This window comes from Nerophis ophidion, linkage group LG05 (genome assembly GCF_033978795.1).
Source record: "Nerophis ophidion isolate RoL-2023_Sa linkage group LG05, RoL_Noph_v1.0, whole genome shotgun sequence".
NCBI classification, from domain to species: domain Eukaryota; kingdom Metazoa; phylum Chordata; class Actinopteri; order Syngnathiformes; family Syngnathidae; genus Nerophis; species Nerophis ophidion.
The window spans coordinates 59,517,535-59,537,865 of NC_084615.1; the positions used below are offsets into that span (position 1 = coordinate 59,517,535).

At 40.4% G+C, this 20,331-nt stretch overlaps 1 protein-coding gene across 3 annotated transcripts in view; it reads right to left on the minus strand.

Moving 5' to 3' along the window:
• il1rapl2 (interleukin 1 receptor accessory protein-like 2) overlaps window positions 1-20,331 on the minus strand; it is a 761,422-nt gene that overhangs the window by 36,805 nt on the left and 704,286 nt on the right. For all 3 annotated transcript variants that reach the window (XM_061901658.1, XM_061901657.1, XM_061901659.1), the window contains one exon: window positions 12,505-12,650. In XM_061901658.1, coding sequence (XP_061757642.1) covers window positions 12,505-12,650 — 146 coding nt within the window. The remainder of the gene's footprint in view (window positions 1-12,504; window positions 12,651-20,331) is intronic.

Genomic DNA, 20,331 nt, shown 5'->3' on the forward strand with positions numbered 1-20,331 from the left:
CGCTTATTCCCTTTCGGGGTCGCGGGGGGCACTGGCGCCTCTCTCAGCTACAATCGGGCGGAAGGCAGCGTACACCCTGGACAAGTAGCCACCTCATCGCAGGGCCAACACAGATAGACAGACAACATTCACACTCACATTCACACACTAGGGCCACTTTAGTGTTGCCAATCAACCTATCCCCGGGTGCATGTCTTTGGAAGTGGGAGGAAGCCGTAGTACCCGGAGGGAACCCACGCATTCACGGGGAGAACATGCAAACTCCACACAGAAAGATCCCGAACCTGGATTTGAACCCAGGACTGCAGGAACTTCGTATTGTGAGGCAGACGCACTAACCCCTCTGCCACCGTGAAGCCCTTAATTGTATCATCATTTTATCAAACCTGTTCTATCCAGCCTCAGAGGCAAATAATATTGGTACATACCCGTATATGCTGTACAAATCTACTTTACACAAGAGAAGGATGGGATAATGGTCTGTTGCATTATTTGTGTTAAAGTTTTTTTAAATGTTTGGATATATTTTCTGTTTGTCGCAGTCCCCATTGGTTTTATTATTCTCCAGAAAACTATTCTTCTTTTCTTTCTAGTAATTCTCTTATCATGTTGGCTCAAGGCAGCTCTTTCTACTTTGTCAACTATGATTCCCGTCCATGGTGTGTTCAAAATAAATAAATCACATCTGCAATTACCAATTAGGTGACTGGGGGAAGGGAGCACTCCTAACACAATCACACACTGTGTGAAATCAAGCTTTATTAATGTGTGCTAACGTAGCAGAACATGTGCTTTGTCTCGGCTGTCGTGTTGTGTTCAGGCGCTCTAACGTGCCCTTGCTACAAGGCGGCACACCAGGAGGCGGGGAGGGGGGAAAAGAGAACTTGCTATTTAGCGTGGTTACTGAACTTTGAAAGAAGCAGTCTACGCTAGAGGCGGAAAAGACAAATTACTTGCCGCTTTGAATTGACAAGATCAGTTCAAAGGGTAAAGCATCTTGCTCAGTGAAGTTAATTTCTGCCGAGTAATAGCAGCATTTTTCTTCACACCGTGATATGCCGTTGCCTTCAGTTGAGCCACTGAAGTTCACAACAACAAAAGTGTTCATGCAATTGACACTATGACTGACAATGGTGCCTCAGGCCATTAATTATGGTAAAGGGACTGATGTTTTGGATTTAACTCCCATCTTAACACCAGAAGACCCAGAGAGCAGCCATTTGGGTTTTCTACCTATAAAACCCACAGGTCAGCCGATCGACTGGAAGGCCCTCCTTTTGTTATGTAAACCAGGCAATCAGGTTGCAGTCACATGAGCCATTATAGCCACATTGGTCATTAGCATGGCAGTGCCCCTTGGGTGCGCTCTCTGAGCACATCTGAGAATTGAGGTGTGAAATTCTTTTGTCTTCTGCGTAAAGGCGACCTGAGGAGTTGAGCAGAACCTGGCACAGCTCAAATCCATAACTGGTATTTTGAAATCAGACATATAATATCATATCTTTGACATAACATCACATTACAGTATGGGCAAACAGCAACAGTCAGTATGGTTATCTATGAGTTAGGACAGGGAGAGACAGGAAAAGAGAAAATAGAGGGAAAGAGCAAAACAGGCAAAAACAATATACAAATTCTAAAATAAAACCAATCAAATACGTTTCTGGTGTAGATATCAACTTGATGAACAATTCTGTAAATGACTGGTGGGGCTACCACAGATTTTTAGTTTTTTTTTTTATGTGGTTCTGTTCTTTTTCTCCTCCTATGTGTCTGGGAAACTAGTGAAAGACAGACAGTCAGTTAGCAGCTCCTATCTGATTCTCCCCCTCCACCATTTTATGTCAAGGTGTTTTGAGTGAAGTGGCTCAGCATGTCCCCTCCTGTGGTCCCCCAGTGATTGCCCCGTTTACATAACAAAAGAAAGGTTCACAGGAGGCCTTCCAGCCGATCGGCTGCCCCCTGGGTTTTATAGGTAGATCAAAAAAATCCTGGGTCTTTTAGTGTTAAAACTAATTTGTATACTCTAGCCTTTTAAGAGATCCCCCTTTTAGACCAGTTTATCTGCCATCTCTTTTCTGCTCTGCCACAAAGGAGAGGGTGGGCACAGATTAGGTGACTACAAATGAGGCGCAAACTTTTCAAAGTCGGGACCCGGGATGGACCACTCATCTGTACATCAGTTGAGGACGTCTATGCACTGCTGAGCTGTCTCCACTCAAGATGATCCCCTACTGGCCCCACTATGGACTGGACTTTCACACTATTAACTAGATCCACTCGTGTTCCATTGCACCGGTCGCCCAAGGAGGGGGTCCCCACATATGCGGTCCCCTCCAAGGTTTCTCATTGTAATCCCATTGGGTTGAGTTTTTCGTTGCCCTGATGTGGGATCTGAGTCGAGGATGTCGTTGTGGCTTGTGCAGCCCTTTGAGACACTCGTTTTTTTAGGGCTATATAGATCAACTGTGATTTATTGATGTTCAGCAAAACGGCGTTGTGATGCATTTGCCACATACTTTATCTACGAGACAATTATGTACAGTTAAAGGAATCCAAAACATTATTATTTTACATTATTAAATTAGTATTCTGCCAGTCTTCTTTGTTTTTGATTTCCAAAAATACATTCCACAAATAGAAACCTTATTATTACTGATGGTAATAATAATGTTAATAAAACAAATAATAATAATAATATATTAGATTTCTATGACACCTATTTCTGGTGACCCAGCATACATTAATATTTTGTGCTAACCTGAATTTAATTTGTGGTACCTCAATTTAAGAGAAAACCTGAGAGTATTTTGAGATATAAGACCCGCCACTCAGCTAACTGTGATGCTTTAAATTGCAAGCAAACATTTTTGTTACAAGCACCCCCACCTATAGTTGGTGTAGAAAATGTCACAGTGAACCCTATAAAATACTTCAAAAATAACTGGTCTTATTTGATAGCCTGAGCTTATAAAATCCCTGGCAAAATATGGAATCAGGTGATTCCATACTTTTTGGTAGGGGTTGTTGCTACAGATGGACATACAGTTATTGTGTTTTTCCAACCATGGTAAGGAAGAAAGTGAGCGTAAAGGACTGGACCGACAAGAAGAAGAGGATGATTTTCATTGAATTAAATAAAAATTAATCATAGAGCGTGTCGCGAACTTGGCGAAGCAATTCACGAAGCACGATACTAAAGACAGATAGACTAACGCTAGCCAAGAATGTTAAAGGCCTACTGAAACCCACTACTACCCACCACGCAGTCTGATAGTTTATATATCAATGATGAAGTATTAACATTACAGCACATGCCAATACGGCCTTTTTAGTTTACTAAATTACTATTTCAAATTTCCCGGGAGTTTCGTTTTGAAAACGTCGTGTAATGATGACCCGTACGCAAGACGTCATGGGCTCTTGTGAAATATGAGCGCTGCACACACACACAGCTATAAGTCGTCTGCTTTAACGGCATAATTACACAGTATTTTAGAGAGCTGTGATGCTGAATCTTTTGCAATTTGTTCAATTAATATTGGAGAAGTCACAGTAGAAAGATGGAGTTGGGAAGTTTTAGCCTTAAACCACACAAACACATGGTGAGTCCTTGTTTAAAATTCCTGGAGGTGAAACTTTACTATGGATCACAGCGCGGTCAAGCAAACATGAATTACGACGGAATGTCAACCAGCAGTTTTCGGTGAGAAAATTGTGGTAAAAAGTCGCTTCTTACCGGAGAAAAGCTGAGCTTGTGCCGTCTATAAAGCTGCCGTCGACTCCCCTGAGACATTGGCGTCAAGACACCCGTGGACGTACACCTCCGACCATCAGGTACTATTTAACTCACTAAAACACTAGCAACACAATAGAAAGATAAGGGAATTCCCAGAATTATCCTAGTAAATGTCCCTAAAAACATCAGAATTTGTCCCAATGCAATCGCGTTTTTTTTAACCTATTTTCTTTATCATTTTTTTTTTCTAGTCCGTTGCTATCAATATCCTCAAACGTGAATCTTTCATCCTCGCTCAAATTAATGGGGAAAATGTCATTTTCTCGGTCCGAATAGCACTTTTTGTTGAAGGCTCATGTTATTAGCAATGTGAATATGTGAGGAGCCCCCACAAGTGTGATGTCATCGTCTGCGACTTCTGGTAGAGGCAGGGCTTTTGTCTTAACACCGAAAGTTCCAAACTTTATCGTGGGTGTTCTCTACTAAATCCTTTCAGCAAAAATATGGCAAAATCGCGAAATGATCAAGTATGACACATAGAATAGACCTGCTATCTCCGTTTAAAAAAGAAAATCTCATTTCAGTATGCCTTTAAGATAGTAAATAAAAGCTGATATTTATCCATGGAAATATAAAGAAGCTGTTGATGGTTAAGTTAAGTAACAATGATTGTCACACACCCACTAGGTGTGACGAAATTATTATCTGCATTTGACCCATCACCCTAGATCATCCCCTGGAATCATTTTTGGTGATTTAACCCCCAATTCCAACCCTTGATACTGAGTGCCAAGCAGGGAGGTAATGGGTCCCATTCGTATAGTCTTTGGTATGACTCGGCCGGGGTTTGAACTCACAACCTACCGATCTCAGGGTTTGTTTGACAGCGCAGCAGCTCGAAGGAGATATTGTGGAATTCCACTTTCCAAGGTGGATGTTGCTTATCATAACTTCATAATACTTTTTATTTAAACTGTTGTTTTTCTTTTAAAGGGCATTTTACATGGTAAAATGGTTATGATTTAAAGTTATTTCAATTTGAGATGTTGATTTAAGATACTGGTATTTTGAGTTAAAGGGGAATTGCTCTTTTTTTGGTATTTTGCCTATCTTTCACAATCATAATGACGATGACGGATGTATTTTTTTTAATGCATTTTAACTTGTAAATAAACGAAAATAAAAGTTTTCCTTCAGCAGAGCCAATGGGAGGTCCGCTATTCCACCAATAAAACCCAATAAAAAAGATCCAAAAAGAGCCAACAATACTTAATTTACATTTCGTTACCTAAATATTAACCAGGTATTAGTGATATTGTTAATATAAGCGTGAAGACAAACTATTTATAACGGCGCCGTGATCACCTTTGTGCATCCCTATGTTAACATCATCGAGTATTAAGCTTCTTACTCGCTTCCTTTGGTCTTGAAAGTTTATTATCAATCATAAATAGTGTTTCTAACTTTATAGCAGAAGGATGAGGACGTAATCCGACAAGTTGGTACACCTTGAAAGCCAATTTAGACCCGGAATGGCTAGAATGACACAAAAAGAGACTTGGCTATACACCCCCCTTTTTTGCGAGGATTATAAGTCATTCTTCATTTTAAACGAAAATATAACAAGATTCAATGAGTCGGCATACTAATGACCGCCAACCTTGTACATTAAGTGATGTTTTATTATGTGTTTGACTCTCATAATGTCTGCAGTGAGTGGAAATCAGTGATATTCAAAAAAAGTGAACCTTGTGATGAGTTTTTGAAATTAATACGCGCACATATTTAAAATTATCCGAATATTGAAATATTAAATGTTATTATGAATGTGTTTGTGACTACATTACATACATACATCATGTACAAACCCCGTTTCCATAGGAGTTGGGAAATTGTGTTTGATGTAAATATTAACGGAATACAATGATTTGCAAATCCTTTTCCACCCGTATTCAATTGAATGCACTACAAAGACAAGATATTTGATGTTAAAAGTCATAAACTTTATTTTTTTTTGCAAATAATAATTATTTTAGAATTTCATGGCTGCAACAGGTGCCAAAGTAGTTGGGAAAGGGCATGTTCACCACTGTGTTACATCACCTTTTCTTTTAACAACACTCAATAAACATTTGGGAACTGAGGAGACACATTTTTGAAGTTTTTCAGGTGGAATTCTTTCCCATTCTTGCTTGATATACAGCTTAAGTTTATCAACAGTCTGGGGTCTCTGTTGTTGTCTTTTGGGCTTCAAAATTTTCAGTGGGGGACAGTTCTGGACTACAGGTACGCCAGTGTAGTACCCAGACTCTTTTACTATGACGCCACGCTGTTGTAACATGTGGTGTGGCATTGTCTTGCTGAAATAAACAAGTGCGTCCATGTTAACGTTGCTTGAATGGCAATATATGTTGCTTCAAAGCTTGTATGTACCTTTCAGCATTAATGGTGCCTTCGCAGATCTGTAAGTTACCCATGCCATGGGCACTAATGCATCCCCATACCATGACAGATGCTGGCTTTTGAACTTTGCGCCCATAACAATCCGGATGGTTCTTTTCCTCTTTGTTCCCGAGGACACAAATGTCCATAGTTACCAAAAACTATTTGAAATGTGGACTCGTCAGACCACAGAACACTTTTCCACTTTGCATCAGTCCATCTTAGATGATCTCGGGCCCAGAAAGGCCGGCGGCGTTTCTGAATGTTGTTGATAAATGGCTTATGCTTTGCATAGTAGAGCTTTAACTTGCACTTACAGATGTAGCGACAAACTTTATTTAGTGACAGTGGTTTTTTGAAGTGTTCCTGAGTCCATGTGGTGATATCCTTTAGAGATTGATATCGTTTTTTGATACAGTTCCGTCTGAGGGATCGAAGGTCACGGTCATTCAATGTTGGTCGCTTACGTGGAGTGATTTCTCCAGATTCTCTAAACTTTTTGATGATATTATGGACCGTAGATGTTGAAATCCCTAAATTTCTTGCAATTGCACTTTGAGAAACGTTGTCCTTAAACTGTTTGACTATTTGCTCACGCAGTTGTGCAAAAAGGGGTGCACATTTTTTGGGAAGCTGCTTTTATAACCAATCATGTACCCACCTGTTCCCAATTAGCCTGCACACCCGTGGGATGTTCCAAATAAGTGTTTGATGAGCATTCCTCAACTTTATCAGTATTTATTGCCACCTTTCCCAACTTCTTTGTCACGTGTTGCTTGCATCAAATTCTAAAGTTAATGATTATTTGCAAAAACATAAATGTTTATTAGTTTGAACATCAAATATGTTGTCTCTGTAGCATATTCAACTGAATATGGGTTGAAAATGATTTGCAAGTCATTATATTCCGTGTATATTTACATCTAACACAATTTCCCAACTCATATGGAAACGAGGTTTGTATATACAGTAAAATACTTCAAGGAGGTGTCTGGATGTTTTCTTAAGGGCTTTGTTGGCAGAATAGAGCGACTCCCATAGGTTCCATCGTAAGCTGACTTTTGATAACATTAATTTATGAGTTTAAATGAATATCAAAAGAAAAACGTGTGTTCTAGTCCTACATAAGGATTGTGAATGATGGGCAAAATTATAAAAAAAAGTCCATCCATCCATCCATTTTCTACCGCTTATTCCCTTTGGGGTCTCAGCTACTGTCGGGTGGAAGGCGGGGTACACCCAGTTCCTCTTTAATAGCTCTGTTACAAAGCCAATTAAACCCAGGCGTAGATTGAGTTACTACTCTAGTTGGATTTTGTGATTTTCTACAAATAGAAAACCAATACTGACATTTTTCTAAAAATAACAAATTAAACAACATTAAATAAATAAAAAAAAGCCTTTAGAGTTGTCCTGTTAGGGGTTGCCACAATGAGACAATTGCATGATGATTTAACATCATGCCACAAAAGGCAGAAATGTAGAAAAGTAGACCAAATGATGTTGTATCCTCTTATTGGCAACAGAGCAGGTAAGAGCTGGTAAAAAAAAAAGTTTCATATACATTTTTGGGGCGGTATAGCTCGGTTGGTAGAGCGGCCGTGCCAGCAACATGAGGGTTGCAGGTTCGATCCCCGCTTCTGCCATCCCAGTCACTGCCGTTGTGTCCTTGGGCAAGACACTTTACCCACCTGCTCCCAGTGCCACCCACACTGGTTTAAATGTAACTTAGATATTGGGTTTCACTATGTAAAGCGCATTGAGTCACTAGAGAGAAAGCGCTATATAAATATAATTCACTTCACATTTTCATGTAAATTGCCATGTCTGCCTTTTTTTTTCCACTGACATTTTCCAAACTGTCTTTCAGTGTCACGGTAGAAGCATTTAAGTCTCACCTTAAAACTCATTTGTATACTCTAGCCTTTAAATAGACTCCCTTTTTAGACCAGTTGGTCTGCCGTTTCTTTTCTTTTTCTCCTATGTCCCACTCTCCCTTGTGGAGGGGGTCCGGTCCGATCCGGTGGCCATGGATGAAGTACTGGCTGTTCAGAGTCGGGACCCAGGATGGACTTCTCGTCCAGAGTCGGGACCCAGGATGGACCGCTTGCCTGTGTATCGGGTTGGAACGTCCCTGCGCTGCTGATCCGCCTCCGCTTTGGATGGTTTCCTGCTGGCTCCGCTGTGCAGGGGACTCTCGCTGCTGTGTTGGATCCGCTTTGGACTGGACTCTCGCGGCTGTGTTGGATCCATTATGGATTGAACTTTCACAGTATCATGTTAGACCTGCTCGACATCCATTGCTTTCGTCCTCTCCAAGGCTCTCATAGTCATCATTGTCACCGACGTCCCACTGGGTGTGAGTTTTCCTTGCCTATGTGGGACTATGTGGGCCTACCGTGGATGTCGTAGTGGTTTGTGTTGTGGTTTGTGCAGCCCTTTGAGACACTAGTGATTTAGGGCTATATAAGTAAACATTGATTGATTGATTGAAAGAGTATACCTTTTTGGCCAAATACAATACAATTAAGTTCACTTGGCAACCCCTCAGCATGTGATAAACCTCAAAGTAGGACTCAATGCAGTTCTGTTCTACATAACTGCAAACTAAAGTACATCTACAAAAATACTCATCATTCAATACCTGGGACTGTCAATTCAAGCATTGGACATTATTTTCTTTGCAAAGGCAGAGTTGTAGCACTGAAGCCTTCATCTCTTATCGCGGTTCTCATGGAATTGACAACCATTTACACTTACTTATTGCTGGTTTCACAGATTTTTTTTTATACCTTGTTTGTGTTTTATATAAGTAGCATATTTTGTAGTTTGAGTATTTAACCATGCTTTTAATCCTTAAAAAACTGCCTACCCGATAAACCGAAAACACACAAACACATTCCTCTCCATCCTTGTTATTACCCTGTTAAGTAATGACAACCTACCCTGACGACCCCCACTGGAGGAGTGAGTCAGTTTGCGCTTCCCTGTGTATGTGTCTCTAGGGGGCTAGTTAAGTATAGTAAGATAGATTTGACACTCAAGGCATTCAGCAGGAGTCAGAGGAAAAAAAAGAGGGGAAGACCTGTTTCCAGTTCATCACCTTCCTCTTTCAGTTTCCCCCTACTTTGTTCTTTGGCTCTTTTTGTGCACTCCTTAAATTTGCCACTATTATTACTTGGCCTTTAGTTGTTGTTTCTCAGTCTCCTCCTTGTTCTTTTGTTCAGGTTTATTCTAATTCCCATTCCCAAAGCTGTGCTCATTCATTTTTTATCAGAGACACACATTCCTTTTTTATGCAGTGACGTTAGCTAAGCAGTGTGTCACTATGTTTTTATGCCTCTTTGTCTTCGCTCCCCTTCTCTTGCAATGACAGACTCCGCTGTGCTTGTCTGAGGGGAGATGCAAGTTACCGCGAGGCTTGCTGCAAATATTTTACACAGGAAAATATCATGTATTTTTCAAAGGAACGAAGAAAGTGGCGACTATGAGATCATTCTTTTCTTATCTATGCCAGCCAATATTTACTTTCAGGTGCAATTTCTGCACAATGTCTGTTAGTCAAACAGGGATTTCAAGAGTCCACACCTGCATTTTCAATTCTAAAAAGTTGTGGACTATTCTCAGCTGTGGTTTAATATCACATTGGACTAGAAAAACGGATATTTGGCTGCCGCAAAGAGGGTGAGCTATCAATTGGCGAGAATCCACTCGCCTACCAATAAAGTTCTCTTTACTCAACAAACTGGACATCAACTGAATCTTGTCCTCATCAATCACCCTTTAGCCCTGTGAGAGGGAGCAAGGCCAAGACATAACACGGTAGCATTGCATGTTATAAACCAGAGTTTTTCAACCACTGTGCCGTGAGATACAGTCTAGTGTGCCGTGGGAGATTATCTAATTTCACCTATTTGGGTTAGAAATATTTTTTGCAAACCAGTAATTATAGTCTGCAAATGAGGTGTTGTTGTTGAGTGTCGGTGCTGTCTAGAGCTTGGCAGAGTAACCATGTTATTTTCTTCCATATCAGGAGGTGGCAGCCGGTAGCTAACTGCTTTGTAGATGCCGGAGACAGCAGGAGGCAGTGTGCAGGTAAAAAGGTGTCTAATGCTTAAACCAAAAATAAACAAAAGGTGAGTGCTCCTAAAAAAAGGCATTGAAGCTTAGGGAAAGCTGTGCAGAACGAAACTAAAACTGAACTGGCTACAGAGTAGACAAAAACAGAATACTGGACGACAGCAAAGACTTACTGTGGAGCAAAGACGGCGTCCACAATGTACATCCGAACATGACATGACAATCAACAATGTCCCCAAAAAGAAGAATAGCAACAACTGAAATATTCTTGATTGCTTAAACAAAGTAGATGCAGGAAATAATGCTTAAAAGGAAGACATGAAACTGCTGCAGGAAAATATCCAAAAAAGGGAAAAAGCCACTAAAATAGGAGCGCAAGACAAGAACTAAAACACTACACACAGGAAAACAGCAATAAACTCAAAATAAGTAATGGCGTGATGTGACAGGTCGTGACAGTACACCTACTTTGAGATAAGAGCTATGTTGATGTGTGGTTGGTTATGGTTTAAAGTCATATCCAACAATTGCGACAACGACTTTTAACTGTTAACTGAGTTTCTTTTTTTAATGATTTCTGCTGGTGGTGTGCCTTTGGATTTTTTCAACGCAAAAATTGTGCTTTGGGTCAAAAAAGGTTGAAAAACACTGTCATAAACAATATACATTTTGCCTCCGATAAAGATTTGATGTGGATAACATTTTAGTTGTGTCCTCCAAAATTTAGAGTGGCAAACTCCAACAGGCTACAACAAGGGTCACCAACGCGCGGTGCCCGCGGGCATCCGGTCGCCCGTAAGGACCAGATGAGTCGCCCACTGGCCTGTTCTAAAAATAGCTCAAATAGCAGCTGTTGAGAGGCGGAGCCGACGGTCTGACAAAGAGGCAGGGCACGCTGGAGCCCGGCCCAAGATGGCGGCAAGGAGGCGGGGATGGTGAGCAAGAGGCGAGGCGGGGCGTGCCGGGAGGGATGCCACAAACAAGATCAGGTTTGTGGATCGTGCACCTGTACACGATTAACGTATCTCTTCTCGCTGTATAAAAGGGGAGAAGGAGGAGAGAACGGGGCTGGTGATGGTGCAGAGCGAGTGCAACCCATACGAGGAAGGAACAAGAGAGAGACGACAACACGAGCAGCAGCACGTGCAACCCGTAAGAGAGCGAGAGGCAGAATCATTCAAGGGGAAGGCTGAAAAGCAACACCCAAAAGCTTTTGTTTATTGAAAAATAAAGGAAGTCTACACCTGCTCAAAAGGCATCTTCTTCCTTGATGGTCCCTGGAACCCGCAAGACGACGGCTTGAGTCTTTCACAGCAACACTTACCAGTGAGATGCCTCTATTTTATAATTGTATTTATTTGATAACAAGCTGGTCTCGATTTGTTCTCAATTTTTAATTCTAAGAGAGACACAACTCAAATAGAATTTGAAAATCCAAGAAAATGTTTTAAAGACTTTGTCTTTACTTGTTTAAATAAATTCATTTATTTTTTTACTTTGCTTCTTATAATTTTCAGAAAGACAATTTTAGAGAAAAAATACAACCTTAAAAATGATTTTAGGATTTTCAAACACATACCTTTTCACCTTTTAAATTCCTTCCTCTTCTTTCCTGACAATTTAAATCAATGTTCAAGTAAATATTTTTTTACTCACTAGCGACAGTATACATTATTACGGACTGTGTATACTATCATTCATAATGAAGTTTTCAAGCACTGTTGAAAAAAGCTACTACTGGCGGAACAGCTTCCCCACTTGGCTGTAAGCATTGTACGGTCACATGTCAATAGCCAAGGGACTGGCAACCTGTTTTGAAATTATCTTATTATGAATTATATGCCAACAAATCATCAGGTGATACAGTACATGTCGTTTTTGAAAGAGACTGAAATCTATATCGCAATATGGATTTTACGCCATATTGCCCAACCCTTTAAAACAGGTTGTTGATTTGAACCCATGTATCCTGACTGTGCGACGTAAAAAACACTTCTTCACTGTACCGCCCAAAAGAAATACCAGTGCATATTACTGCAATAAATATCAAAATGTATCATTAAAACAAAATGTCCAAAAATGCTTGAGTAGTTAATTTGCTGTGCAGATTTAATTAAAATGAAAACCGAGACATATAAGAATTTTGTTGAGTAAGTTCTCAACTAATGCATTTCATCAGTTGACATTCTTTTCAGCCAACGCAGATTGGGAGTGGAAAAGAGCACTAATTTGGATTTCCCTACCTTTCTTCTGCAGTATTGCACTCCCACGCCGCCGCCCGATGTGGTTCTCCACGTAACAGGAATAATTTGCCAGGTCAGCCTCCTCGATAGCATCAAATGTTAACGACAGCTGTACCTCCTTTTCTCCTAAATGTTCTCTTAGGACCCTGGACAATCAAACACAGAAGTCCCAAATTACCTGTCAAATACAGCCTTTTAAAAATTGACTTCAATGCACAAACCAGTCTTTCTTTAATAAAGGGGAGCAGGTGTGAACATGACGTTACGACTAAAAGGGGTGAGAGAACATACAGTAGGCCTGTGTGTAAAACATGGAGACATGTAGGTCCATGATTCACAAATTGCTGTGCAAAAATCCTAGAGACAGAGAGGAAGAAGACAAAGAGATGTGCTGTAAGTATAAAAGAAGAGTAGAGGATGATCTAAGAACATAGAAAGGGGTAAATGATGCATAGAGTAATGTGTGGTGTTGAGCGCAGTAGAGTGCATTTAAAAGTAGGACAGAAGAAGTTAGGAGGCATGTGTGGAAAACACTGAAGCAGGTGCAAAAAGCTTCTGTCCTTATGGTGAGGTCATATCCTCCATGAGCCTGCAAGGAGGGGGAAGACAGGAGGCAGACTGAACTGATGCTTGGGGGTTGACCCGTCTCTATGAATCTGATTTAGGGTCAGCTTCAACCATGACCACAGAGGCCAGACTGACTGTGCTGAAACAGTACATTTAAGAGCCAAATTGTAAGAGCCAAACTTCTGGCAGAACCACAGGGACATCTTCCTTCCTTACGTGGCTGTGATAATAGAAACAAAAGTCAATTGAAATACTGTAGTATCATACCTGGCTTTATACTAAAAGTACAAATTAATTATCGATTGTACCACAGTGGAAACTGTATACAAATCGTTAGATAGGCTGACTCACATTACTACCATTTCTTGCATATTTACTTGTGACTTTATGATACAGAAGGAGTGATAATCTTTTAGGCTTGTCTTTTATTTTGGTAATTGGCTCCTTTTACTCACTGTTGTTCTGTGTCCTCTTCATAGACGATGAGGCACACCTGTAAGTAGGGATGGATACTCTTCATATTTAAACCAATACGGTACTGAGTTCCTGTGAATCAATATCGGTACTCAAAGGTAGCAATTTTCTGTACTTTTATGTGTGTTCATGAGGTGATAAATATTCAATGTTAGTGATCCATCCATCCATCCATCTTCTTCCGCTTATCCGAGGTTGAGTCGCGGGGTCAATAGCCTAAGCAGGGAAGCCCAGACTTCCCTTTCCCCAGCCACTTTGTCCAGCCCCTCCCGGGGGATACCGAGGTGTTCCCAGGCCAGCCGGGAGAGTTAGTCTTCCCAACGTGTCCTGGGTCTTCCCCGTGGCCTCCTACTGGTCGGACATGCCCGAAACTCCTCCCTCGGGAGGCATTCGGGTGGCATCCAGACAAGATGCCCGAAACATCTCAGCTGGCTCCTCTCGATGTGGAGGAGCAGCGGCTTTATTTTGAGCCCCTCCCGGATGGCAGAGCTTCTCACCCTATCTCTAAGGGAGAGCCCTGCCACCCGGCGGAGGAAACTCATTTCGGCCGCTTGTACCCGGGATCTTGTCCTTTCGGTCATGACCCATAGCTCATGACCATAGGTGAAAATGGGAAAGTAGATCGACCGGTAAATTGAGAGCTTTGCCTTCCGGCTCAGCTCCTTTTTCACCACGATGGATCGATACAGTGTCCGCATTACTGAAGACGCCGCACCGATCCGCCTCTCGATCTCACGATCCACTTTTCCCTCACTTGTGAACAAGACTCCGTGGTACTTGAAATCCTCCACTCGGGGCAAGATCTAAGATTTAAAAGTGATATCCCATTTTTATATTTCCCATTTAAAACTGATATGATAATAATAATTATACTGCCTTGTTATATCTTGTTTTCTTACACTTCTGAGTCTCAATTCCAAGATGTATTAATTTGTTCTCAATGTGTTTCTGTGGTCAGAAAGTAGTCTATTGGAAATCTGTCTGTTAAACTCTAAACCCTACTTCAAAACCTTATCAAGAGTGCTTGTAAACTAATTGTATTGCAGCCCCCTTGTTTCCTTCAAGAAATATTGGACAAGACCGTGAGGAAGCAGGGTCTTAAAATCACCCGTGACCCACACCACATACTTCAATGTGAAATTGTGTTGATGCCAAATGGTGCAGAACAGCAACATACAAACTCAACAGGCATAGATTTTCCTTTGTGCCACTGGCAATCAAAGCACTTAACAGGAGAAACCTACTGTAATAACCAGATGCAATAATAAGGAGTGCAATATTGGGGATAGTGCAATATGGTAGGTGTGCAATCGGTACTCATCTCTACCAGTCGGTAGTCAGTGTCTGTAATACGTCTGCTTCCGAAAAGTATTTTTTCCTTTTTTTTCTTTGTTCGGTTAGCTTTTTCTTTGCCAGTAGTTGTATGTTTCCATAAATTAAGAGCCTCAACAAAAATAATGTTACGTTCGCATAATAATAACAAAAAAATCTTAAATCTAGGTGCTGTTTTTCAGGAACTTCCTTTGCACCATAGTACTACTTACTGGTTTGGAATGACTTGGTTTGGACTTACACACTAGTCTTCTGCTTTGTCACATCCTTGTTGCAGCTGTTGCTAGCCAGCTAAGGGTGTTGTTCTGTCTGTTTACTACAATGTGTCTTTAGTCCTGTCATACAGCTACGCTTCTTCCTTTTGTTCTATGTTAGCCATAAATAGTTTTTTAGCTACTAAAAATTATATTTTTCCTGCTAATAAAATCTATTTTTCCTGGGGGTGGTGGGGTTTTGTTTTCTCCAATTGCACCAGTTCCTTTAGTTTGTCTTGTGTTTCTAGCGTTATATTTTTTTATTTTGTATTTTCACCTACCTATTAAGCTTGCCTATTTTTCTTTAATAATGTAATATTTTTTTCCCACTAAGCTTCTGTTTCTGCATCCTGTCTTTCTAACTATACTTGCATTGGCAGTATGTCTTAACCTTCGTACCTTGTGCAATACATAAAAAAATAATGGCATGCGTTCATTTTGAGAGGAGTTAGTACGATATTTTTCAGACCGTAATGCTCACCGGATTCTTAGACGGAACAGGTCTGTTTTCATACACAAGGTGCACCAGATCATAAGGCGCATTACAGGGTTCATATTATGATTTTTCTTTTACATTAAATTTGCATCCAAATAATATGTAATGGTGGTTCATTGATCAAAATGTTACATAGATCATGTTCTACGGACCGTTATCAAGCCGTTTTCCGGCCGTCTCTTCAGGATGAGCCGTTTTGTGGGCGGTCTTTGACACCGTCATCGCCCCGTCAATCCTATTGTACCGGTAGTTTTTAGCGAGTCTACTTACAGTTATAAGTTCCAACTGTACGCTACTTCATATAAGAAATGGCAACAACAGAGGATGAATGCCCCACAACAAAAGGATAGAGAAAAAGAAGGTGATTATTGACTACTGCGAGGAGTACGACGTTGGATGCACGCTAATTTCCAGGAATTACGCAGATCCCAAAAACAAAACAGCAGGTACCAATAGGTGGTTTTGCGTAATTTGGCGAAACAAAACGCCAGATATGTTTCCTATTAGGTGTCTTGTTGGTGTCCTGATATACACACCATAATAATATCCGCATGTTCAAACGCAGTAAGTCTGACTGCGGTAGCCGCAAAGCTAAATGATAAGTAAATGGTAAATGAGTTATACTTGTATAACCCTTGAGGGTTGCTGTGGATTGAACCAGGAACCCTCAACGTGCTATCTCCGCCGCTCTACCAAACAAGCCACGCCGTACTCAATGTTTTGACAATTCATCAAGCGGTGCGACTTCGTAGCTTACCAACATCGTACCAAAACATTTTGACAGATTTTTGAGCGATGTGTTAAATGTTCTACATTCTCAATGAAACATCAAATTTTTGGTTGTGCTTGTCGGTACTTGCTAGCGTCATTTATTGGACAAGTGTCATCTTGCAGTACTCACATATCTCTTGTGTGGCTTCCATCTACTGGTCACACTTATCGTTTAACAATGTAACACGTAAAATTGGTTCGAGGTCAGTAAGCACAACCAGAATTAATACATAGCTTAGGTGTACCAGGTTATTTGGCGCTCTGGCGATTTTGGAGAAAATGGAAGGATTTGAAGTGCGCCTTAATGTCTGAAAAATACTGTAGCTGCGGAATTGGGGATGACAGAACAGAGATGTCTACTGCAAAAGAAGGCAGAATGTTTGTTCCTATGCCAAACCTTTAACGGTACATGGCAGTTTCGTTTCGACACAGCCACAAAGCTGTACTTGCAAAAAGCGATAACGCTGAAGTTAACAATACTACAATTAATGATTAAATAATCAAACTGATTTTTCATAGAAAATTCAATTTCAAATTGTTATAGACTAAAACGGCCCACCATTGATGTTTGTTTTAACGGGCACGAGCTTACAAATAAGAACACAGTTGATCAGGACTTTGTCGAGTGAAACAGGTTATTGACATTAATGGGCCTCTACCTAAACGGGTTGTATGCATATTTGAAGACATGTAACTAATTGGCCTCTAGTCTTTTGGGAAATAAATACTGAAAGTAAGTGATATCATATTCTAGTATGTTATCCAACTTGGTGTGGTGTTTTTATTCATAAAATGAATACAGACTAATTAAGGAAGAGGTTGCGTTTTTTTTTTACAATCTTGTAGAATGTTTTAGCTTTTAAACCAAGGGGTGAATTGGAATTAGCTATGGCTGTAGGTGTGAAAACACCATAAATCTCCTCACTTGATCACTTATTTACTACAGGTGTGAGAAGGTGTATGAATGAAGCAGACATTAAAAATATTCTTAAAGGATTTAAAATGCAAACATATCCGTATAAAGTGTGTTGTGGTGGCAAAATGAATTGTGCATCAATTATCATTATCATCACTAATTGGACTTACATTGACTCAACAGCTGGATTGTTTAGCTGATATGGACTTGACTCAGGTGTAGACGCATAATAATTTGACATTTGGCCTTGTAATGCTAGGTAAAAGTATGAACGAAGCAGTGGCCCAAGCGGACATTTTGCAATTCAATGCACATGACTGAACCAGGAAGATGCTGACTTTTCAACATTCCTGAGTAGCTAGACAGCCCTGGACTGGATAACGGAGACATTCTGTGCTGCGTTTGCAACACTGTCCTCCACTATGCGCAAACTTTGTTGAAGCAAATCCAGCTCGTTATGTTTGATGAGCTCTGAGTTATATGAAGGTGCCCAACTTTGAGTCATTTGCAAATATGACAATTTGAAGGTGAACACATCTGTGTAATTAACATGGAGCCAATGCAGATAAACAAATGCATACACTACACTGGCCAGCAGTGCTGCTGGATGGAGTGTGAACCCTAAAAAACATCACAGCTGAAATGTGTCTATACAAATGTAACATGTTGAATGTGGAACAGTGGAATTACTGGATCATGTGTAGCCAGAGGACTGGAGCAAGAGTTGGAGAACTCATCAGGTAAAGGTTAATTAAATACCACGGGGCGTGATTAGTTTAAATTTGATATACTCACACCTCTATCTTCCGCAGGACTACTTCTCTGAGACAAAACACCTCAAACACTATCCTCAATGGAAAAAACCTGGGTTTAAGACCAACGAAGGGTCCCGTCTCACCTGTCCTTCCCATATCCTGGAAATTGAAGTACGGTAGATATCTTAATCATCAGTCAATGAGTGTCTTATTGGAAAATTAAGGGCACTTATTTACAACATGCAAGCTTTGACATACCAATTGTCTTTTGTTTACCATGTTTGGGCTCAGCAAGTTGTTTCATATGGTTATTGGGGAACTGCATTTTTTTTTTTTTTGCTTATAATTCATAATCCTTATTAGAGACAAGAACACATTTGTCTTTTTTAATACATTCTAACGGGTATATAAAATCTGCTTACAATGAAGCCTATGGGAGCCATGACATCATTGTATTTATTCCGACCATAAAACACAATAAACACCCATCCAAGAAAATGCCAAAAATACTTTATTTACAGTTTGTGACTTAAATATTAACCAAATATTGGCAAATCATATTATTATTAGCGCTAACGTTAAGGGCTTACTTTTAGCCGCACATTGATTATATAGAGGCAACTTCTTTATGCTGCTGTATTGATATCATTAAACAGGTATCAGACACCTCGGTCTTCTTGGACGTATCCTCGCTCATCCATGCGGACTGGACACTGGCCAAGAGGGGTGGTTGGCGACCGAGAGTGGAGTCGGCTCTCTTGGTTGCTTTGTTGGGTCTGCTCCTGTCTCTGGCCATGCTCCCTTCACCCCAGTGGACAACGGCAACGAACACCGCAGAGGCCACCACAGTGTATATGTTTCTTTTACTTTTAATTCATAGCTGTATGTAGTAGTGACTGGTTGCATCAGCTCCGCTACTTTAATGTCTTCTTTGATGTTTGATGTTTCCCTCTTACACACATGTAATAGGGATGTGTACTATGGCTAGAAGTTGTTGTTTTTTTCTCCAGTGGCCCAGGCTTAGACCGATTTTATTTAATTTTATTTAATTTTTCTTTTAATTTTAATCTTTTTTTTCTCCCATTCCCCCCTACTTGTTTACCTGTATCTCACCTTTTTTGTAAGGGGCGCCGGAAGTTGGCAGACCCGTCAGCGATCCTGTTCTGTCTCCTTGTAATGTTTGTCTGATCTTGAATGGGATTGTGCTGAAAATTTTACTTTCCCCTCGGGGATTAAAAAAGTATGTCTGATTCTGATTCTGATTAACTGGGGAGCTGCTTTCTTGCCTCGAAGCTCGTGAAAGTTAATTCCAGATTATGAATTTTGCTTCTTACATTGTTGCCCATTGAACTCAACATTGTAGGTGGAACTAAGTTTAATTAAATTCTACCTCGTTTGTAAAAAGTTGTGAATATGAATTAAGAAGTTGGTCAACTTAGACAGCCAATTCAGACCTGAGATAAATGGTAAATGGGTTATACTTGTATAGCGCTTTTCTACCTTCAAGGTAGGGCTGGTCGATATTGCCTTTTTTTAATATCGCAATATTTTTAGGCCATATCGCGATATACCATATATATATGGTACGGCGTGGCGCAGTGGGAGAGTGGCCGTGCGCAACCCAAGGGGCCCTGGTTCAAATCCCACCTAGTACCAACCTCGTCACGTCCGTTGTGTCCTGAGCAAGACACTTCACCCTTGCTCCTGATGGGTGCTGGTTGGCGCCTTGCATGGCAGCTCCCTCCATCAGTGTGTGAATGTGTGTGTGAATGGGTAAATGTGGAAATAGTGTCAAAGTGCTTTGAGTACCTTGAAGGTAGAAAAGCGCTATACAAGTACAACCCATTTATCATTTATCATTTATATTACGATATTTTGCCTAGGCCTTGAATGAACACTTGATGCATATAATCACAGCAGTACGATGATTCTATGTGTCTACATTAAAACATTTTTCTTCATACTGCATTCATATATGCTACTTTTAAACTTTCATACAGAGAGGGAAATCACAACTAAGTCAAGTGACCAAAAGTGTATTTATTACAGTTATTAAGCAATGGCACAAACATTCAAGTCATTTCCAAAACATAAAGTGCAATAGTGTCAGAGACATTTTAAGTGTCAAATAAAAACGAGTTGCATAATAGGAAATCAAATAGTATTCGTCCTTCACTATGTGGTAGGTTACTAAGGTTATGAAATTCTCTTCATTCTCTAGCGAGTGACTTTTCAAATGATGCTACATATTAGCAGTAATGC